The sequence below is a fragment of the Manacus candei genome, unplaced genomic scaffold (genome assembly GCF_025592945.1).
Source record: "Manacus candei isolate 608988 ecotype Guabito, Panama unplaced genomic scaffold, ASM2559294v1 h1tg000010l, whole genome shotgun sequence".
Lineage (NCBI taxonomy): Eukaryota > Metazoa > Chordata > Aves > Passeriformes > Pipridae > Manacus > Manacus candei.
The window spans coordinates 7,207,152-7,230,501 of record NW_026138058.1 but is presented as its reverse complement, the minus strand read 5'-3'; the positions used below and the strand labels follow the sequence as shown (position 1 = coordinate 7,230,501).

General features: G+C 39.7%; 1 protein-coding gene across 3 annotated transcripts; it reads right to left on the bottom strand.

Moving 5' to 3' along the window:
* Positions 1-1,320: 1,320 nt before the first annotated feature.
* Positions 1,321-18,772, bottom strand: LOC127466569 (S-adenosylmethionine synthase-like). 3 transcript variants are annotated; one of them, XM_051777464.1, is made up of 10 exons: positions 18,411-18,762; positions 15,275-15,352; positions 13,563-13,685; positions 12,560-12,672; positions 11,789-11,932; positions 10,416-10,634; positions 8,814-8,996; positions 7,151-7,284; positions 3,927-4,075; positions 1,321-2,624 (listed from the first exon to the last, which is right to left on the bottom strand). In XM_051777464.1, exons 1-9 carry the CDS (start codon positions 18,481-18,483, stop codon positions 3,973-3,975), a joined length of 1,170 nt encoding a protein of 389 aa, XP_051633424.1. In that variant the 5' UTR covers positions 18,484-18,762; the 3' UTR covers positions 1,321-2,624; positions 3,927-3,972. The 3 variants fall into 3 exon arrangements, with proteins under 3 accessions (XP_051633424.1, XP_051633423.1, XP_051633425.1); XM_051777463.1 differs by having other exon boundaries at positions 1,321-4,075; positions 18,411-18,761; XM_051777465.1 differs by lacking the exons at positions 1,321-2,624; positions 3,927-4,075; positions 7,151-7,284 and adding an exon at positions 7,309-7,934 and having other exon boundaries at positions 18,411-18,772.
* Positions 18,773-23,350: the final 4,578 nt, after the last annotated feature.

The following is a 23,350-nucleotide window of genomic DNA, read 5'->3' as shown; positions in this document are numbered from 1 at the left end:
CTGAGCCCGAGCGCGCTCCCGAGCCCGAGCGCGCTCCCGTTCCCACTCCCGCTCCCGGTGGCCGCGGGAAGAGCAGCTCGCCCTCTCGCCCTGCTGCCCGCGGCGTTTCGCCCTAGGAATCACAGAATGTGCCGACTTGGAAGGGACTCATAGGGATCATCGAGCCCTGCACAGGACCCTGCTCGGGAGTCACACCCATGAGCATTGTCCAAGCGCTTCTCGGGAGAGGCCTATGGATTTTTAATTTTTTTTTTTCATTTTTTTAAGGTTGTTAAAGGCGGAAAGGTTTTATGTGCCGGCATACTTCCTGTTGAAAAGCAGAGGAAAACAAGGTTGTGCCTAGTTTGCATTCCTGTTCCACTGTTACTAGTTTGCATTCCAGTTCTGACCACCACACCGGGCTGCAGCACGATGGTGGAGCTGTGCTCCGGCCTTCCCATTTTAACTCTCGTCTAGTGCTCTTCCTTCTACAGCTTCACTCAGAATGAACCACAAGCCGTTCTGGCCAAAAAGGAAGGTGGTAAAGAAAGAATTTCCTTTTGTGTCACAAGGTCAAGACAGGGCAGAGCCATAAACTGGGGTGCCATAAATGAAAAGTTCCTTCTGTCTATTGGTGCATAGTAAAGATACGCCCTTTAATTTCCATTCCAGTAATTGCTTTCAGCTTCTTGGGGATTACATTAATTAAATAGCACTGAATTCGCATTCTATTTTGCATTTATCCAAAATATAACTAGAAAAATGGCACATATAATAATATCTCCATAGCTCCAGATAGGGTTCATTAGGTTCAGCACAGATGAAAATCTATTTTAAAAGTACATCTCAGAGAGAAGATTAAATACTTCTTCAGTGTTTGTATTTTTTAGTGCAACTGCTCTTGTGAGGTACTCTGAAAGCATGAGTCATAAAACTATTCCTCACACAAAGCAAACAGAAGTTTGACCTTTCTTAATTTAATATCTTCGTTTTGCATGCAGAGACCCTCCATTTCTTCTGAGGTCAGAAATACACAAAAGGCACTTTTACAGCCAAGCTGGCACTTCTGTCCATTCATTTTCTTTCCTAATTGCCTGTTCTAGGATTGAGTGAAACCATGCCCCTTTGAAAGATTTAGGCTTAATTCTGCCTCACACAATCCAGCAAGAATAACCATCTTTGGGAAGTGCCTACGCAAACTCGCTGTTTGAAAAAACTCTTTTTCAGAGCAGTCACTAATACCTCCACATGTTACACCCAAATAATTTTGTGCAGTACAAATTTTCCATTCATGCAGCTCTTTGTGTTAGCTGAATATCTGTACAGCCTGCTACTGCGGATGAAGTTGCAAAACACAATGCATAAACTGTTGTGTTCTTCTTCTTCTCTTACAATTTTTTTTCCTATGCAGATTATGACCTGCTATATACTGGGAGATTTTTATAAGACTTTGTAACCACATATTTCAAATAAGACCCTATGCATCTGATATTAAAACAGTAAGTTTAATAAATAAATAAATAAAGATATTTCAATTGGTCCCTGGATGGAGGCTACATTTGAATTTAGCTAATTTTTCAGCAATCTGCCATGTTAAAGTTTATATCTGATTTGGGAACCCTTTTTTACAGTTTAGGTTCTAGTTTAAGTCATTCTTTTCCAGAATGGTAATGAGAGAACGCGCCAATCATTCAAAAAAAGATTATTTCGCTAGTTTTGTGGAGCAATAGTTTTGTGTCTGGCTTTGGACTAGACAATACAAACTTAGCAGAGGTATCTTTTCTCTATTTGCTGGTTTCAAACAGGGCATATGTCTTTTTTCTGTTTTTTAAGAGTTTTTTTACATAGGGCAAATTAGCTACCCTCTATAAATAAAATTAATTCACTAGTCATTAGAAAACTCACTAAAATTTTTAGACAGGATCTCTAGAGTCTTAATGTACACTGTACCTGTTCCAATCCATATTTAGGGATTTCTTCAGCAGGTGGTACTCCTGGCTACTTTGGAACACCAATCAACGACCAGGGGAAGCAAAGCTTAGTAATCTATCCAATTCCTTGAAGAAAATGTCTTCAACTCTGAAGTCAGAAAGCAAGGTGAAAGGAGTCTTGCAGGAATGTGTTCTTACTGTCTGAAGTGCACCGTGGGGGTTTTGTGGGGGCTTGTTTGTTTGTGTTCTGTTTGTTTGACAGTGAGCAGCGATTAACAGACACCTCCATCGAACAAATAATTTCCTCATTCAATTTAACAAAAGACATTTCATCAAAATGCTCTTCTTCCATGAGAAAGAAAGCATCACAGCTTCTTAACAAAGCTCTATTTAGCTTTGGAAGGGTGAAGTCTTATGACAATGAAATTGAGACTTGTTAAAATAACACTATATGCCCATTTACTGAAATTGCTATCAGTTTAGTGTATAGTGATCTCTGCAATCCCTTGCCATTTTAACTTCGTGCCACTATTTATTAAAACATTTTTAATATTTTATTATTTTGACATTTCAGAATTAGCAAGCCGCATTACTATTTTCTAGAAAATACCAATTTGAGCAAATTCTAATGAAGTTTAATGCTATGCTTTATGCCTACAAGACCATATGCATACTAAATGTGATTAGTTTCAGGCAAAGATAAGGTCCAGGGTCCTGTGATAAAAAGGAAAATCGTCATTAAATACAAAAAATTTAAAACATTTAAAAAATGCCCACAAAAGAATTGCATTTGGTTTTCTAACGGAAAAAAATAAGTGCCTCATCTGTAGGTCACAAGGACTGCAGCAGTTACTGTGCTAGATTGGGTTAACTGTACCAGGCCAGGTGAGACACAGGTACAGTTGTTCAGTGAGCTCACTTCAGCTCTGGTCTATCCAAGGAGCAATGGATGGATCAGCCTTTGCAGGAAAGGAAGCAGCCTTTTAAAACTTGCTTGAGACTAATGTTATATTCAACTACTTGCATTTGATTAGACTTATCACTGAAGCCTTTACTTTTCCATTAACAGGGGTGAGGGAACCTTATTGCTTAATTGTTTATCAGAACTCCCTGGTATTAAGAGTAGCTACATCATTCCAACATTCTGTCTTAGTTACCAATTTAATGATGAATTTGCTTGTCAGAATTGCTAATTTCCATATACAAGTGTTTTCATTCTCTCTAGTCCTTGAAGAAAAGCTGAATGATTTTGCATTCTCTCTCTCTCCATTTATGTTTTCATCCAGAGAATTAAAAGGAAAGTCATGTCCTCTAAGTGCTTTTTACAACATTTTTTTTTTACATTTCAGAAGTTGCCAAATTAAATTTAATTGAAAATTTATACAGCCAATCCCAATTCATGCAGACATGGAAAATTCAAGTTTGAGAAGGAGTAACTATAAATGAACAAAAGAATTAAAACATAGGAGTTCATCAGTTTTCACAGATATGTAATGTTAAAAGCAAACAAATAACACTGCCTCATAGCTAGGTATTTTTAAGGTTACAGTGACTAATGATAAGAAATGGGTATTTTTACTAATTTGCTTAAAATTCACTGAAGTACTTAAACTAAAGCTATAGTCTTGGAAGACCTGGCCCAAATAATTATGGCAGTTTGTGCTATTTCTGCTTTCCTCTCATGGGGAGCTCTTGAAGTTACCTCTCCAACTTCATCCTCTTCAGTACAAATTTAACTGGGTAAGCAATAGTGGGCTGCCCTGACAGAATAGGAATGGCATCAACTTCCACAACCATCTGTGCACTTTATATCTGATCACAGTCAAATGCCTAAATTGTTCACATATTACCAAAGACAAAGCTGAAGACTATATTAGATAGAGCTACATGCATTTGAAGTGTAAGGCCACTACGAAAGTTAGAAATCAAAAACAAATAATTTTTAGTATGTCTATTAACTACAGAATGTCATTTAAGTGTACATACAGTCTTTTCTTGAACTGCTTAAAATTTTACCTGGTTATTAAGCCCCCTGTCAATAACATGAAATGTTTTGAAAAGCTTAAAACACAAGCTTTTTGGGTATTTCCCATGTAAATTCTTCTCTTCCAAAGTGCCCATAGCATGCTGTTTTTTGATAGATTGGCCTCTTCAAATCCAGCTCCCTAAATGAAAAGAAAAAACCAAAGGTGACTCTTACACTTACCTCTACTCCAACGTACATTATGATCTGGAAATACCAGAAGCATAATCAGTATCATCCCCAGGAGAATGACAGTAAAACCTTGGTGTCATTTCCTTCCCCACGCAGATTTACAGAAAGAAAGACAGTGAGCTGATGGTTTCAACTTTAAAGTGACTAGAAATAGCCAGGTGTCTTCCAGTGTCTCAGAGGTGCAGTAAGCGTGCAGTTAGGCTTTATAAATGTTACAATGCAGAAGCATTTTAATTGGAACCAAGTCCAGCTACACCTGGGCAAGCATCAATGTGTTTTCTGTTATTTCAAGTGTAACGTGGGACATTTTCTAATGCTACTGGGCCAGAAAGAAAACGACCTCAAAAGAAGCTGCCAAAGATGATGATCTAGTAGACTAGGTAACTGTGGAGGTTTAACTGCTTATGTAGATACACTAAGTCACCATTTAGAGTAGGGTGCTTAAGATGAGTTAATTATAACTAGATAAATAATGAAGGTGAAAGTGCTTTTTAGCCTGCATAGTATAGTGGATGGCAGCTGTGCTAAATGGTTGGCTACCGGTATCTACATGGAAGTTTCTCTTTGTTTCATGAAAGGCCTGAAACATTTTCATCTGCTTGGGCTTTCTTCTATTGTATTATCTTGCTTTAATTATCTTTGAAAGTACATTTGGAATAGATGATTCATGTTGTAAACTGCTGGAGAGAAAAGTAGTGGAGAAATGACAAAGTAAGAAGTACAAACACCAACAGGATAGTCAATACATTTCAGATGGTGAAGAGATCACACGTTCTCACACTTATGTGGACATTTATGACATAGAGCAGCTATGTCTTGCTTCAAGTAGTATTTTGTGCAACATGGTCACATTCTACAATGGCTACTGTAGTAGTCATCTGTGCTTGACCCTAAGCCAGAAGGCATCAAAATATGAGTGCTGACTAAATGAAAAGTATGTCAATGAATAGTTGGCTAGAATGGACAGCCAGCACCACTTCCAGGATTTTAAATATTGTGAGGTGATGTTCAACAAGGAAATATTCACTCAATGATGCTCATGGTTTTGCCAGCTTTCTTCCTTTTCTACTGCCTTCACCACTTCCAGGACTCTGTGTATTTTTAAAATGCAGCATATTTTAACCCAACAAATCAAGGTAAACGTCTGGGAATCACCACACAAAATATTGTTAGTGATGAACTACCATAATGACAAAGTTAAAGAACAGTTTTGATTGTATTTGTGAACTGATAACACTTGGAAAACATTATTTATCAATAGAAGTTGCCATAATGCCTCACATTATCTCAGACTATTAAAGTAATAAGTCAGCTCTGGCCTCAGCATATATATTCCATACTCTGAAAAGGAATGCAAAAGGCTGACCATATCAGTTGATACAGCTTGTCAGAAATGTCTTTCCTTTTTAAGGGAAAAAAAAAGTCCTCTTATTCACTAACATGTTGATATTTTTTTCCCTCAGAGTCAAATATGCTCAAGATTGCCCTGGAATATAGAGACTTGAATGATCTTAAGTGAACCATTAAAAGCATTTTTCTCAAATAATGAGATAGCTAACATACATGTTTCAGCATTTTAGAACAGAACTTTTAAAACCTGCATTGCTCAAAATGACAAAGTCTGCATGGACTCAAGTTCTTGCTGGTATCTATCTCAAGTTGAACTCCCATGTCAATTTCGCTTGAACTCACAATGTGGATGCTCCCTTAAAAGAGAAAAGCTATAGTGTTTCCATTAGTTTCTCTCCACTAGTTGTGTATATCACAAAACTTTTAAGAGGACAGGTTTGGTGAAAATCAGCCAAGGGATGAGGAAGTTCATCAGGACTGAGAAGATGAACCTGTACCATTAGGTCTTAGGAAGCTGTACTACAAATAGGCAAGAAAACTGTGCCTCTTAGAAGTTCACATAAAGAATCATATAAGTTAGTCATAAATGGGAGAAAAATCAATGAAAAATGCTCAGGTCAAATTACAGCTCACTGGAACGCAGGTGGGTAACTGATGATAAGGACAGGTGCTGATCTGTTTCTCTCCTTCAGCCCTTTCTTCTCTCAAAGAAAAGAGTAATTCCCATGCTTCTTTATGTGTAAGGATTATACTAGACTAAAAGACCTGTTTTTTCAGGCCCATTAGTATTCCAGAAAAGGTGAGCTGCAAAAGGCAATAGTTATTAGGTTTGGGTTTGCACGTGCTCTCTGGCTGCATGGTAGCCTCAATGACACATTTGATCACAACTGAATTTTGTCTTCAAGACAGTTCATCTCATGGCTATTCTTGTTCTGGTTTTAAATTCACACAATAGTTCAGTTACCAGATCCTTAGAGAGCATGTAAGAAACCTGGATTCCTCTTTAGTTACCTTTAGTTGACTTCAAACAGGCTGCACAAAACTGCATGGCAACCAGAGACAGGCTCTCAGTGTTCAGTTTCCCTCTGTGTGTGCCAGGGCAAATTACTGCACGTAATGTCCCACTCATTTCAACAGGATTGCTTGTGACGTGAGAGCACCAGAGCCTTTCCATCTCCTCGCAGCTGTCTCATAAGTTGTTGCCAGCTGAACATCAAAGGCACGGAGACCACACTTACCTCAGTACTGCTTTCAGAAAGAGCCAATATTTCTGCTGCCTTTCAGACAAGGCAGCGATGTGGAGCCTTACACACCCTGTAAGCAAACTGGAAAGCCTAACTACATCTTATGTTAAACTTTAATTCTACTTTACCAAGCAAACTACCACCTGGCTAATGAACTGCAACATAATTCACTATCGGGGTTGCGTGTAGACATACCTGGTGTAATTTAGGTAGGTCTTAGTTATTCAGTGCATTTTGTGGCTAGATTTATCAATTGGCCCTGTTATGTTGTGCTGGGAGCACGGATGAAGGAAGAGCAGAAATTATACCAGTTAGCAATTTATGACAAAGGTGAGTTTCTTGAGGTTATAAGCCAGAAAGTTAAACATCAAACTGTTAAAGAGAGCATTAAAGACATGATTCCATACAGCAAATACTAACATCACACAAACCTTATGATAGCTCCAAGGCGCAGATCAAAGTTTTTCTGGACAATTTCAAGCAGTTCTTCTTCAGATCTGTCTGATGTTCCATAATGAAACACCGAGATTGCAAGAGGACAACTCAGACCAATAGCATATGATAGCTGTAGGACACATGGAAACAACCCAAATACGGTTAACACAGACCTTCCTACCTTTTGCTTAAGAGGAAGGAAAGGCTCGTCACATGTGTCAGGGTAGTTTGCGAACATCTTGTCTCCATAAAGGAAACCAGGGGATATGCTTTTGCTATTTGTCTTTTATGTCAGAAAATTATGTTTTCCTCAGAGAATGTTCAGCCTGGTCAAATACCAGACGTGGGTGACATTCCTTTAAAGCAAAAGGGGTACTTTCTGTCCTTCTCAGGTACTGCCATTCTTCACGCAGTTCCCTCTACTATCCATCTTGCCCTTTCAGTATGAGAGTTGGTTAGCATGTAAACAATATCCATAGGAAAAACAGTTGTCAACCTCAGTGGAGGCTGGCAAAGTCTCAGCGTAGCACACAGCTATTAATGGGCTGAAAACACTTTTGTGTTTCCACTTCGTTTCTCCTTTTGTTAATCTTTAATCCAGCCCTCCCTGACTTCACAGGACATTGGCTTCTCTGCTCTCCCATCCTCCATCTTATCTTCTTTGCTAATATCTGACATCTCCATAATTTACTGTTAAAAAAGTCAGACTTGCCTTGTCTAGAGAAAGGTTCATGTCTGAGAGAAGGTCCCCGAAAATTACTGGAATGACAATGTTCCCACCTAACTCAAAAATAAAGACAGTGATGTAGGTGTTCAAAAATGACACTCAAAATGTGCATACCAAGAAATCAGAAGTTTATCTTCTGTCCCTTCAGAAAAAAAAAAAAATTATCAACAACTGGCTAACCAACACTTCTTTGTGCCTGGCTTATTCTCAGTCTCGCCTTTTCCTGACTAACTCCAAACTATCAGATATCAAACACATGCACAACATCTAAAGCAAGGAGCCTTGTTCCTAATTGAGATGTCTGGATACTTATGCCATGGATCATAACTACATCCAGTGGGCTTTTCTTTTGGTCCACGGAGAACGTAAAATGTTTTAAACACACCTCCGCAGCAAAACATCACCCAGATTGCTGCTACATTTTACTTATTTAGTAAATGAGTGGTGTAATGAGTTATTATGTAGCAGCTACTGAAAACGAGTATGTTCATAAACTAGTATTGCAAACTGCCTAGGCAAACTTCACTTGTTTAACAGCCACGCTGGGTTCATGTTTAATGGTGAAACTGTCTGTGTGTCAATAAAACACCTCCTTCTGCTTCTTAGACATAGTAATAACAAAATTTCCTGCACAAGGAAAGAAGGGCATTTTGTTCTGAGTATACAAGGCTAATGAAGGTTGTTCTTGCTTTAAACTCTCTAAAACAAGTGAATTTTGCTTTTAATCAAATCTCACACCATAGCAGTGTACTAGGATTGTGAACGTAATTTCAAATGCAGTTTAAAACAGATTAAGTTACAACCAATATAATCATTTAATACAGCAAGTTGCACAACTACACCTAGACAGTGCTACCATAACTGCAATGTGCTGTGCAGCCCAGGCCGGAATGTCTCAGAATTTGGTGTATTACTTTCATGGTTTGTCTCACCTGGATTAGTACCCTTTTACAGAGACCAGCTTTCACCAGAGATTTTGCAATCCAGCGAGCTGCATAGGCTGCAGAACGATCAACTTTGGAGGGATCTTTCCCAGAGAATGCACCTCCACCATGGGCTCCCCAGCCTCCGTATGTATCAACAATGATCTTCCGACCAGTCAGTCCAGCATCGGTCTGAAAGACAAACAACTGAGTATATTCACAGACACAAGAGCTCATCCAGTCCCATACTAGGTTAGTGGGTATAGCTTTGTTTGGTATTTGCCACAGATACAACTCCGTTCACAGTGTTCACATTCACATGCAACTGTTTAATGTAAGAGTTCTCTACATGACTGGAATACTTTTCAGAGATGTACTAAGCTGTCTGGGCTACAGTCACTTTTGAAAACCTTTAAGAATGTGGCACAACTGTAAACACGACAAAAAGAAAGCTCACTTCAAATCAGCAATCATGAAATAGTGTTTCTGGGTTACTGGACGAAGTCTTCACTCAGCAACACTTTGATGAAGGCCAAGAATTTAAAGCAACAAACGCAGATCACATATGACCGAAAAGGTTAACGAGCTTCACTTAGATACCCATGTTAAATGGGAAGCAGGGGCTTCACGTAACTGCAACTCAGTGCTGTCAGAACATGAGTACTGAGAAACTCTAGCTCAGTTCATGTTAATGGTTCAGTAGTGACACTGGTGACACAAGTGATACTACTCTTCTTCCTTCACTCCTGTGCTCCTGACAATGGAGTCCCATGCTCTTGCGTAGACATTTTTCTGCCTCCTACAACTTGATGAACTGATCTAACTTGCTCAACCAGCAGAGAATTACTGCCTCTCTGTCAGATTAGCAAAGCTGGCAATGGTGTGTTGATAAATGAACTCCAGAGTGCTGAGAAATTCCATCCTAAAAGAAGATAAACTGCACTAATCCACTATTTTTATATCTCCAAATAAGTAGTGTGGGAGCAAAGCTGACATCTTTTTCTCATTGAAAGGGGTATCCCTACATCATCCCAGTGTCATCATAAGCAGATCTTGTAGTTTTAATTCTTATGAAGTCTTCATACAAAACTGTAAAGTTTTCTGTAACATAATTTTTTTACAATTTCACAGCAATGACCTTCTTATCTAGTACCAGCACATGGTAAGCAGAACATGCATCAAATTCCAATGACTACTTAGTCAGAGAGACTTAATACATTAGGACTCCCTTGAAATTCGTTCCACTTTACAAATAATTTCTATTGTTATTCCTGTTTTTGATTTTTATCATGAAAGTGAAGAGATAGTTCCAGCCAGACATTTTAGCATGTAACTTAAGGACTGGATTTTGCTCATTTAAAATACTTTCTGGAAGCAAGATGGAGATCCAAGAATCTGTACATTTTGCTGTCAAAGCAGGTAGAGCTTCAGTTTAGATACCAGCTGTCCAGTAAGAAAACTCCAGTAGGGATGACTGAAGCTTCCTTAAAAATGTATAGATTTTCTTGATTAAAGGTATGCTAGTTCACTGTACTATTGTTTAAGAGAACATTCACAAGCATGTGGCAAAGTAGAATCCAAGTCTGTATAGGCTATCATTTTTCAAAGTACCTTAGGACCACCTTCTATAAACTTTTCACTTGGAAGGAGATGATAAATGGTGTCCTCATCAAGATACTTCTCTGGAATGACTTTTTTAACAACTTTCTCCATTAGCTCCTTCTGTATTTGTTGCAGTGTTATGTCTGGGGCATGATTTACTGAAATCACCAGTGTGTGCACTCGGATGGGCTCCAGTATGCCATTACACTCCTTGTATTCCATTGTAACCTGGTGAGAAAAAAAAAAAAAGGACAGTGAACACTCAGGGCCAAAAGAACCAGTCTGAAAGCTGCAAATGAACCTCAGCTATTTTCTGCAGCCAAAAATTAACAGATGAAGAGAAATGGAATGAAAAATGATGGATTGCTGTCAGTGCTTAAAGTCATTGTAAAGAAAAAGAAATACAGAAAATACTGAAGTACTACTACCAGAAGAGCTAATAAAGGACATCACATATCGCCACAGAAAAGCAAAACAACAAGGAAGTTACAAAATCCTACGATTTTAGCAGTTGATGCTAAAATCATTCATGGTTTGGTATGCTAACCTAATTTCAGATAGTAGACTACCAAAGTAAAGCCTAAATAAATTTTGGAGAACCCTGCTAAAACGAACAACTGTAGATCAGATTATAGGCTGTATCCTTTGCTCCCAACCATTGTACATGGCTTCTATGTACATGCAAATATTAACTGGCATTGCTTCATCCTTAGTATCTGTTTTCTTACAGACTAGAGTGGTCTCTCTACTTTCCCATCCTTCAGACATGCTTGAATAGGTACATCTTAGAGAAATCAGCTTATTCACATGTTCACATAGTCCTGTCAAGATGTAGGGATTAAATCCATGTTGTACTGCAACAACAGCAGCAGTATAACCCAATGCAATTCCACACTAAATACCAGAACTTAAGACTAAAACATCTTGCTGTCTTAGAAATGCCACATGCATGTCCTTCCTTTCCTTTCCTTTCCTGCAGATTTTACAGCCTGGAAGACAGAACTTACAGTCTTTGAGACATCCAAAGTAGTTACACTTACAATAGGCTCAGTGACTCATCCACTCAGCTCTGCAACACAGCTGTCAGTGGTTATATTTACTCAGGAAAAAAAAATCCAGCTGATCACTGGTAGTTTGCTGATATTCTTAATTTCCAGGGGGAAAAGAAGGAAAATACAAGTATTGTTTTGAGGAGACCTGCTAAGACACTGATAGAACAGTTTAAACAAACCATATGTGCTACCTTATCAAACTCACACCTCCTTGGATCACAATAATGACAGCACCATTTTTGACAAACATGAAATCTGATATAGTAGCATATGGGGTAAATAATTGCTATTGTCTCTCACCTTTACAGTTCATGCATCAATGTTACAAACCTGTGTTTTCCCATCTGGTCTAACCCAAGGCCATGTTCCATTCCGTTCCAGAGCCCTTATAGTTGCAGTTAGTTTGTGTGCCAGGAGGATTGTTAAGGGCATACATTCCTCAGTTTCATCAGTGGCATAGCCAAACATCAAACCCTGCATCAAAAAACAGGGAACTGCATTGAAAAATGGGAAAATAAGCTGCTCATTTCCATATTCGCTTTCCATTTCTGCACTTGTCTTTGCCACATAGTACTTTAAAATCACCCAAGCTTAGCAAGAGACAGCAGCAACATGCAGAGTTGACACCCTTTGACACATAACCAGCCTGAAATAACATTTATGTGCAAGAATCAGAACCACAGCAGGGGCTGGTTCCCAAGAATGGTTCTGCCTTAAAAATCCATAAGATCCCTCTTCAAAGTCTTCATAAACATAAAGCTCATTAAGACTGCTTAGTTTTCTCCCCGCACATGACAACTGAAATCTCACAGCAGTTGTTGCCTAAGAAGTAAAACTAGGCTAACCAAGGACTTGAAAGACCAGAAGCTAACCAACTGACAAAAATGAAATTGTAGCTCTATCCCGTTAAGGCCACTTGATACAGGGAAAGCCACTTTCCTTGAAACTAGTGAAGGCTGCGATACTTTTTTTGCACTTCTGGTGATTTAAAAGAGTTCTAGTTCTTACAGTTTGCACAATAGTTTTTAAGGAAAGTCTCTGGTCCAATGTAATTGCAATTGCTTGCACATTTACTAGATTTGAGTAAATGTCTGGAATTACCTGATCCCCTGCTCCAATGTCGTCATCACACTTGCCATGGGAGATAGCATCCTTGATCTCTTTACACTGCTGTTCCAAGGCCACTAAAACTGTGCAAGTCTTATAGTCCAGTCCTAGTGAGGGAAGTTTTGGGAAGTTAGGTCACATATTCCCAAGAGTTCACAAATTGCTGGAGAAGTTTTTAAGGATTATCTAGTTATCTTGGCTAAAACTTTCAAAACTCTGAACACGTAAACTTCCTGTACTACATTTTTTTATTGCCAACAGAAGCAGACAATGAGCACATTTATATATCAGTTCCACGATATGGGAAAATTAGTTCTATTAGGTCAAACTTAAATTCTTGAAATTGACAGCATAAGTGTAATCCTACAAGCTGCCCCACCCAAGCTTGTTACATTGTTTATTATTATTGGGGTTCAAACTATTTGCTATTAAATCTGGGAGAGTAGTGTGGAAAATGTTGCCAGAAACCGATATTCAGTTTTTCTTGTAGCGTGTTCTAGGGTTCAATAGAATTAGAGAAAAAATGTATATATCATGCATGAAAAGGGAAGACTGAAGGGAAATAGTAACGTGTTTCAACTGCTGAAAGGAAACTACTTTGGGATCTATGTTAAGAATACATAAAGACTTCCCATTTGTGTGAACTTCAAGTGTCACAGGCTTATGCACCCCAAGGACAAGTAACATCAGTGTTAAAGCTTTCATAGCACAAACCTACAGATGCACCCGCCTTCTGACATAGGTGCAAAACCTAGCTCTTCTGCATCAGAGAAGCAAGAGACACCTGGCTCTTTCAAGATAAGTCTTTTATAAGTATGCCACCTTAAAATAGCTCCTTCAATACTACACACTGAAAATTACACATAAACAACATCTGTGAGTTTTCTCCTAGGCCTGGATACACATTTCACTTATTTCTCCAGAAGAACATTAAAAACATGACTTTGGCCACACGCAGAACAGACTTAAGAATGAACACATGTAGGATCTCACTCACCTTTGGAAGAGTCATCATATCCTATCCTCTTAAGGGTCTCTCTCACAATTTGTTGGTAATCTACTATAGCTCGGGATGTGATCTCTCCACAGAGCAAAATCATTCCAGTTTTTGCTACACACTCTGGAGAAAATATGAAACATCAGAATTTTACTGCTACTATTCTACAGTTACACAGAGAGATCCTGAAGATGGTTCTACAAGCAAAGGACTAATCAGAAGGGAAACTCAGCGTAAAGCCTTAGCCTTACACCTTATACCTAAAGGTCTGTGTGCAATCATTCTTCTCTTCATCTGATATGAACATTTAAATGCCTGCATGGGGTGGGGATCTCCTGTACCCAATTATCCTATCTCCACAAAGGCCAGCAGAAAATATTTATAAGAATAGATCAAGTATATAGGGCTGTTTCTCCAAGTAATTGCCTGGTCTTCAACAGTTTCAGGTCAGAATTTTCCTGAAGCTAAAGGGACATAATTTATTAACAGATGGTTTTACCAGTCTTTGATATATTTTTGTTACTGTAATTCCTCCAGTTGCCCTTGGCAACCACAAAAACTTTTAGCTTCTACAAGATCCTGCAGCAAGAAGCAATGCAATTTCATGGCAAATTTTGTGCAGAATCACTTCATATTTTATTTCTTTGTTTCTTTCAAGAGTCCACTTGGTTTCCAAACTTTTCCATTTTATGTAAAAACACATAGCAAACAATCACAAAAAAATTTACTACAACAATATGACCTACTATCTATGTAATTATGTCACATCTCAGTCTTCTGTCTTGGTAAGACAAACTGATGGTGTTTCTCACATCTCTTATCACATTTTTCGTTGTTATTTTTGCAGCATTCCTATGTTATCATCTTCAGCTTTTCAGCAGTTTTGGAACCATAACTGCCTGCAATATTGAAATACACCCTTCATCAAGTCTAACACTTATGCTAACCCCTCCCTCCACATCTCCTCGCTGCTCACATCTATGCATCAAGGTTCACATAAAATTTTTCAGATGAAGTGTCAGATTAGATCACTGTGTTTATGGGATGCAGCTAGTCCTCTGTGCTGTAACTACGACCTTGATGGCTCGTTCTAAAAATAAAATTATGGTATTTGGAAAGCTCTTTAGACACGTTCCCTTTCTGTGCGTATTCCACTGTGGCAACCCAGCTTATTCCAATTGGATAATATGTTCATAGCCTCTGTGGGTGATACGGCTAATACATGCAGAATACAGCATAGTCCTAATGGAAAGTCCCACAAAAAAAGCAAGCCACTTTGATCAGAATCACATTCAAATGAACTTATCCTTCTGTGAACAACAGGCACCGCCGTATTCGCCCTATAAAGACATGCACCTTGACATATATCTTTCCTCAGTTCTTTTTTTCCCTAATTTTCTTAGTTTCCTCTTTATTATCATCTTCAACAGCCACAGTTTTCTCTGATACCAATGGCTTCTCCTGCTCTACTTCTTATATGTCATCACTTTTAATTTGCACTGAGCTACGTGTATTTCTGTTCATTTTTTGCAGTGTTTTTTCTGCCTCCTCTTCTCCTCTGAATAAGTGAGCCAAAGCTGGCCTCTTGACTGACTGTGGAAATCTTGACTGACAGCCAGCTATTGGAAGAATTTTGGATCAAAGGATACTATATCAACATTGACTACTTGTTGTACTTCATTAATCTGTTTTTCTGTCTGGATTGTACTTACCACAGGCAACCTTGGCATCTGGATCAATACTGAGATGAGCATCTACGACAGCATCACTTATCTGATCACATATCTTATCTAGAAGATAAAAATAAGATAGACATCGCATTTATTTTTGTAATTAAAAAAATTGATTTCTTCATAAAATTTAATTCCCAGAGGGCAAGAAACTTCTTTTTATAGGGCATCTGCCAAGAAGCAATTTTACCAACTTATATTCTGAAAGGTATGTTTTCACTTCTCTCCTCAAGTCACTTCTATCTGACATTTTACTGTCATCTGCACAGGCCAGCAGCCTCTCAGTGAGGGTACAATGAAAAAGGCTTGCAAAGGCATCCTGAAATAATAATTTCAGGAGAATCTTCTATTCTCCTGAAATAATAATTTCAGGAGAATCTTCTATTCTCCTGAAATAATAATTTCAGGAGAATAGAAGATGTAGTAGTTTTGGAAGTGTTTAAGCTAGGACCTTTCTGTAGCAGTTTTGCACTCTTCTCCTCTTTTATTTTAAACTTTGTATTGTATTTTCTGTATGAATTACTTGTTTTAACCTACATCTTATAACTGAGATTTGCATTTCCAGTACTGTTTGTCCCTTCTGTACCTGCAGTGTGGACCTCTGAAATCTCACATGCAAACGCTTTCAGATGACAAGAGACACTGCCCTCCCTACAAAGGGTACTGAAGTCCACTCCTGCAAATATGCACTGCTATCTGGCTCATTCAAGTTTAGAAAAGCTTCTGCAAATTTTCTCTCAGGGACAAATATTGGCCCCTCACAAATTTTCACAGTTATTTCTGAGAGCTGGTCCTCCTGTTTTAGGAAAAAAGCACTGCAGAAAAAAAGTTTTACCTGTTCTGTCTTTAGCACCTGTGACCCGTTGCCCAAATAAGACCTCAATATGCCAAACACATTTGGCTCGTTAAAAGTTAATGAACAAATTTGTGGACAAATTGATTACATCTCGTTAATGTAAGCGGAACCAGGTAAAAGCAATCCATGTTATTACTTCCAAAGTACGTGTTTGAAAGGTTGCATATCTGCAGAACTAACATGAGGAATAAGAATTAATTTTCACCCACCATCATTACAGAAAAAATTTATCCAAAATATGTTCAGCCACATAGATAACAGCTGGATCTACAACACTGTCTGTATCAGTAAGTCAGGTGCCTGTATAGTTTGTAATAGTCTGTGTAATTATACATGTAATTGCCAATCGAAAATAACTTTTCTCAAGGGCCCACAGAGAAAATTAATGTAGAATCATAACTGAATGTCCACACCACTTTAAACTACTTATTTACTTTTGCAGACAATCTAGTTTGGAAGCAAACATCAGAATGAAATTATAAGGCAAGACTAGAGTTACTCTGTACCACAAAAGGACTGTAATTCAATGCAAAGTTTAAGTGCAAACTGAATTTTGTGTGAACCATAGGGTAATATCTTAAAGTACAATCTAAAAGCAAGAAAAAGGGAGATGTGCTAGCCTGTAGCTTTGAATAGATAGACCATTGTGCTATCAATATCACCACACTCAAATACAAACTAAACCCAAAAGCAAAGCATGAATGCTAAAAATACATGTGCCCCTTCTATTTATACAGGCTACAGTGACTTCAATATCAGCATGAGATTTTTTATGGAAGGGTAGAGGTTGCTTCTTCACTGGCATAATTTTCACAATCTGAATCAGCAACTTCTGTATCTTTTATGCTCTGTTTCTAGCATTTTCCCCAAACAAGCTGAAAGTACACATTTCACTGTGCACTTCTTGATCATTTGCAAAGTCAGTCCAACAATTTAGAGGCTTGAAGAAAAAGCAAAACAGAACAAAGGAACAAAAACCACACCAACTTGATAGCTGTAAAGCTGCATTATTTCGCAGCTTAAACATTATCTTCCTGAAATTTCTTGCAAGCACATTCACTCAAAGATTACAAATCCTGGTTCCAAAGTTTATCACCTGGCTAGTTTGATACCCTGAGACAAACTGAGTTCTGAAGACTGTGAAATTGATCCACACCGAAGGGTCCAATGCTCAAGCAGCGACTGTTAAGTTTTACTGCCTTCAGCTGTGTACACAGTTACAACAGCCAGTGCACTGTTCTAAAGCAAACAAGTGGTTGTGGTGGTTCAAGATATAGGTGCCACATGCTGCAGTGGTCTTGCAGTTGGACTGTTCAGTAGGAGTCGGGCAGACAGGCTGGTATAACTGGTTTCATGCTGTACCATTCCCACCTAATGAGTAAGAGTCCTGAGAATATGGATACACAAGAAAAACTTGTCTGCAAATGTTCCATCTTTGACACCACGCTGTTTTTCTCACTATTTTTTTTTTGTCTTTCCTTCTACTATGGAAAAAGTAAGAAGTAATGCTTTTTTTAGTTTAAACACTAAAATGCTCCATATGAAGGTACTGACATATAAGGAAATGTTAGAACCCTTACTGTAAATTTGACTCACTACTGTGCCTCTTGGAGGTCCAAACTTCCTCCAGTCCCTCAGTTAACATGGATTCTAGATTGGTGTTGGTTTAAACAAAGCTGTATGAAAATTAGCTGATTTTAGTGAACAGCAATTAGAGCTGAAGCATTGTCTGCACTTCCAGACCTGGAAAATTCAATGGTTCTGTACATCCTACACCATATGCAAACTTGTGTTGGAGAGAGCAGTGTGACACATAGACACATGCAGTATTATAGCAGTCACTGGAATAGAGCTCTGATGAAAATTAATGCTTATTACTCCAAACATTTCAGAGATTCGGAGTTCAATGACCACCTATAATATACATGTGCATAAAGTATTATTTTTTTCATTACAGAATAAAAAGTAAAATTGTAATTCCTCTATACATGGCTGCTGCAAGTCTACCTGTACAGGACCAATCCATGCTTTCTAAAGCAAATTTTTTAAGTTATCTATACCAGATTATATTGCATATTAAACAAATAGGACACATTCTAGTCAAGTAAACAAAGACACTAATCTGAAATCTATTAAAAATAATCAATTGGGTTTTTCCATCAGTTTCTCCATTGCAAGAGATATGACTGAACTTTCATCAGATAGCATTCTTCACTGAGAAGTATTAATAAAAACAAAGATATAATCAGAATTTTTACTTACCAGAATGTCCTTCAGCCACAGATTCTGAGGTAAAAAGAAATCGTTTTTCTTTTTTTGCAGTGTGAATTGACATGTCTTCGTATCTTTCACAAGCTTGCAAATGAGAAAGACCCGAAGCAACTGGACTACAGAACAAGCACAAGTAGAAGGTGAAGTGGAAAGGTTAATGTGCCTGTGCAAACAGCTGACATAATTGCTCCTCCCTGTTTGCTCCTTGGAAGTTCAACAGGTTAAGACAGATCTGTGTGGCTTTTACCGCTTTTTATGCACTGCTACAGAAACTTCTTTCATAAGACTCTCATGTGTGGTTAACCTCCTACTTTTGCACACTTCCTCTAGCCTCCATTCTTAATTGCTAACTAAAAAGCACTTCAAGATGAGATGTTATCTCAGCACTGAGATGTTATCTGCATTTGTAGGGACAAATGATGTTTTCAACTAGGCACAGTATCCATAGTTCGTACTCATCTGCAGTAGCGAACTGTGCAGAAATGTATCTCTCTTTAACTGAGAACAAATGTTCATTACGGTTCCAGGTGGTAAGAACTGTGCTCTTCTTCCACAATACTGTCTATGTCAGAGGCTAAGTCAAGAGTGTAGAGCAACAAAACAGCATGCTCTGTAGAAACAGGGGTGAAGACAGTGGGTTCATTATAAGCTACCTTGAATTCTGAGACTAAAAGCTATGCCCTAGCTCAATGAATCTTAAATTTGTTAGTGCTCAGGCTCTCACAATTCATTTTACAAACCCCTTTTCTCCTACCTTTTGCCTTGATGGAGAGACACTAGTAGGGAACAGCTAGACTCAAGTATCCAAACTAAGCAAGGAATTGCTGCCCATTTGGAAGCACAATTTCCCTTTGGCTTATTTCATACATATACATATGCAATGTAGTGCAACAACACACCTGAGCACCTGAGTGCAGCACAGTATCAAAAGGCTGCCTAGACACAACGGGTGTGTCTAGTCTTAAAAACCCTTGTGCTGCTGAGCAGCTCTACGCTGCTGCAATACATTTTGTTGAGCTCAGCTTCTCCAAATCAGATGTCATTTCTGAAAATGTTGCTCCGTAACCTAGGCATGTTAAACATCAGCAAGAGTGGTACTGAGATGCAGGTCAAACTTCAGTGACAACAGAAGGCTTTACAACTGGCCATCACAAGCAAACCACATTCCTTACTGGACCACCAGCAAACATCTCACAAGAGACGTGTGTTCATTCTGCAAAGAAGTCTTCAGTGCTAGGAAGCAGCATGCCTGCATTTCAAGACACTTCCCAGTAGTGAGGTATATGAAGTAATAAAAGCAGTAATGAAGGCAAGGCACTTAAACAAGTGAGACAAAGCCAACCCTCAAAAAAAATAAAGCAAAATTGTATCTCAGCTGCAATGCCTGGAGAAGGCACATCCTAACTATGGTAACTCAGGTGGTAGCTAGTATGCTGAAAGAGGTTTGTCACTCTCAGAGAAAACCAGCCCTCTGGAAAGGGATACATGAAGAGGTGACTTAGTTGAAGGAAAGAGACCATCTGCACCCCTTTTGGTTTTGTCTTTTTGTTTTGTTTTGTTTTAAATCCTAGGAACAAAAGTTTTCTGTACATAACAGCAAAAAAACACTGGTTCTCCAGAGGACAATGGTTGCTTAAGTGTTTGTGGAGGAGAGCAATAAAGACAAGACTTTAAACCACAGTTAAAGATTATCAGAAATGCCCTATGAAATCCATTAACTCATCTATTTCGTTGCCTTTCTTTCATGTCAGAATTTATTACGATACAATAAAAACCTAAACTAGTCATACAGAGATTTGTGTGCCTGGAAGTATTTAAATTCTGTGTAATAAATGCACTTCAAACTCAAGTTACATGTTCCATAAAACACTTCATACAAAGCAGTGAAAAACATTCACACGAATAATTTCAGTCTACCCAATCTTTAATCCTTATTACAATACATTCTAAAACACTTGTGCTTTACACTGTTACACCTGGTAAGGTGATGGAACAGCTCATTCTGAAGGCCATTTCTATCCACATGGATGACAAGTAGAAGTAGTCAGCACTGACTGACTAAAAGGAAATCATGCTTAACCAACCTGATAGCCCTCCACAATAGGACAACCACCTGAATGGATGAAGGGACAGCAGCGGATATTGTCTACCTTGACTTCAGCAAGGCTTTCAACAATTTCTCTAACAATATCCTGATAAGTAAGCTCAGGAATTGCAAGATGGACAAGTGGACAGTGAAATTAATCAAGAAGTGGATGAACAGCAGATCCCAGAGGACCATGATCAGTGGCACAGGGTGTAGTTGGAGGCCTGTTACTAGTGATGCTCCCCAAGGTTCAATACTGGGCCCAGTACTGTTTAATTTGTTCATCAGTGACTTGGATAAAGGGGCAGATGCCTCCTCAGCAAGTTCAATGATGACACAAAGCTGGGAGGAGTTGCCAATACCCAAGAGGTATCATGTAGCCTTTCCAAAGGACCTCGATAGGCTGGAGGGATCATCAGAGCAGAAATGTCTGAAGTTAAACAAAGGCGAGAGTCCTGCACCTGGGGAGGGATCACCCCAGGCACAAGTAAAGGTTGGGGGCTGACCTGCTGGAAAGCAGCTCTGTGGAGAAGGACCTGGGGGTCCTGGCAGACAACAAGCTGTCCATGAGCCAGCAGTGTGCCTGTGTGGCCCCAGTGGGATCCTGGGGTGCATTAGGAAGAGCATGGCCAGCAGGTTGAGTGTGCTGATTTTCCCTCTCTGCTGTGCCCTGGTAAGGCCACATCTGGAGTGCTGTGTCCAGTTCTGGGCTCCTCAGTACAAGAGACAGGACGCTCCTGGAACTGGTCTAGCAGAGGGCAAGAAAGATGATGAGAGGACTGGAGCATCTCTTTTTTGAGGAAAGGCTGGGGGAACCAGGCCTGCTCAGCCTGGAAAGGAGACAACTAAGAGGGAAGCTCTTAGTATATAAGAGGTATATAAGTATATGTATATAATGTATATAATGTATATAATGTATATAATGTATATAATGTATATAATGTATATAATGTATATAATGTATATAATGTATATAAGTATCTAAAGGGGGTGGGTGCCAAGACGTTGGATCCAGACTCTTCTCAGTGGTGCTGAGCAATAGGATGAGAGGCAATGGGCAGAAACTGATGCACAGGAAGTCCCACCTGAATATGAGGAAGACCTCATTTACTGAGGTTACTGAGCACTGGAACAGGTTGTCCAGAGAGATCATGGAATCTTCTGCTCTGGAGATAAGCCCTATGGACACAGTCCTGAGTAACGAGCTGCAAGGGACCCTGTTTGAGCAGAGTTGGACCAGATGACCTCTGGTGGTCCCTTCCAACTTTACCTATTCTGTGGTTGTGTCTTATACAATATTCTCACTCAGCATATATTCCCCAGTACGGTACACGTGTACTCCAAAAGACTGAAAGTAAAAGGAAAAAAAAAATTACAAAGAACAGTCAATATTTTCTTGAGTCCTGCATTAAAAGTATAGAAATATGGTAGAAAATAAACTCTCTGGTCTTGGGAGATCAGAGGGCTGGGTGCCACTAGGTTTCATTTCTGATTATAACCAACTAGGCACTATAAGTCTGGTTATGTTCCCTGAGATCCCAGGTGCACAAATAGTGTGGAAATTTCCTGTGTTCCAGTTTCTGACTGTTGCCTCTGGTGCTATTGCTCAGCACCACCGAGAAGAGCCTGTATCCATCCTCTTGGCATGTCCCCCCCCCTTTAGACACTTACATACATTGATGAGGCCCCTCTCAGCCATGTCTTCTCGAGGCTGAACAGGTCCAGCTCCCTCAGCCTTTCCCTGTAAGAGAGATGCTCCAGTCCCCTCATCACCTTCACAGCCCTCCGCTGGACCCACTCCAGGAGCTCCATGTCCCTCTTGTCCAGATGTGCCTCACCAGGGCTGAGTGGAGCTGCAGGATCACCTCCCTCGACCTGCGGGCAATGCTCTTCCCTTTCTAAAAATGAAACTTGTTTGAGGAATATCAATTGGTTCTCCAAGAGAGAACCAATGTTCCTTTGCCTCTTCCGTTGATGTTTCCTTGGCCGAGCGTGGAAAACACCATCAGTGTCACCGGATTCAGGATGCTGCAATGGAAAACGGAGAGATCAACTGGAAGGTCTTTTAAAGTTGGGGTATTGCTTCTTCAATACGGATCTGAATCATGGGTCATCTACCACCACCACCTGTGTCTCCTAGAATGCTTCCATCAACGCTGCCTCCAAACAATCCTAAACATCCACTGGTCAGATTATGTGACCAACACATCTGTTCTAAAACAAACAGCAGTCACAAGTATTGAGGCCATGTTGATGAGAACACAGCTGCGATGGGCAGGGCACGTCTCCGGGATGAAGGACCAACCACCGCCTCCCTAATATCTTGCTCTATGGTGAATTTGCCACCGGCTGCTGCAAGAGAGGAGCCCCGAAGGGGAGACACAAGGACTCCCTGAAACAACATCTCAGCCTTGGCCATATTGATCACCATAACTGGTCTACTCTGGCCTCAAATTGAGAGGCCTGGAGACACACCATCTATAACACTGCTGTCTCCTTTGAGAACGCAGCAGGATCACTCTCGAGGAGAAAAGGCAACGTAGAAAGAACCGTGCCTCGCAGAATACACCATCTAAGGAGTCTTTCTGCTGTGCCTTTTGCAATCGGATGTGTCTATCTCGTAATGGCCTCATTAGCCACCAGCGTGCCTGTAACAAATGTGGATAGACCCTTCCTAAATCTTCGTTCGCGAAGCCCGGCCATCATCGCTTCTTCAGGCGCCGAACGCCCAGCATCACCGCCGTTCCCTCACGCGTGTTCGGTAACCAGCAGGAGCAGCGCTGTCCCGGCCCGGGACCCGGGGAGGATCCGGCGGCTCCCGCCCCTCGCGGGGCCGTGAGGGGAA

What these genes read in the sequence shown, in the direction of transcription:
- LOC127466569 (XM_051777464.1), bottom strand. Translation starts at nt 18,483, where the DNA reads ATGTCAATTCACACTGCAAAAAAAGAAAAACGATTTCTTTTTACCTCA. An exon ending in GACCAGATGGGAAAACACAG is followed by an intron (nt 10,635 to 11,788) that starts GTTTGTAACATT and finishes TTTTCTCACCAG; the next exon opens with GTTACAATGGAATACAAGGA. An exon ending in CGCCTTGGAGCTATCATAAG is followed by an intron (nt 4,076 to 7,150) that starts GTTTGTGTGATG and finishes CTTTTCATTTAG; the next exon opens with GGAGCTGGATTTGAAGAGGC.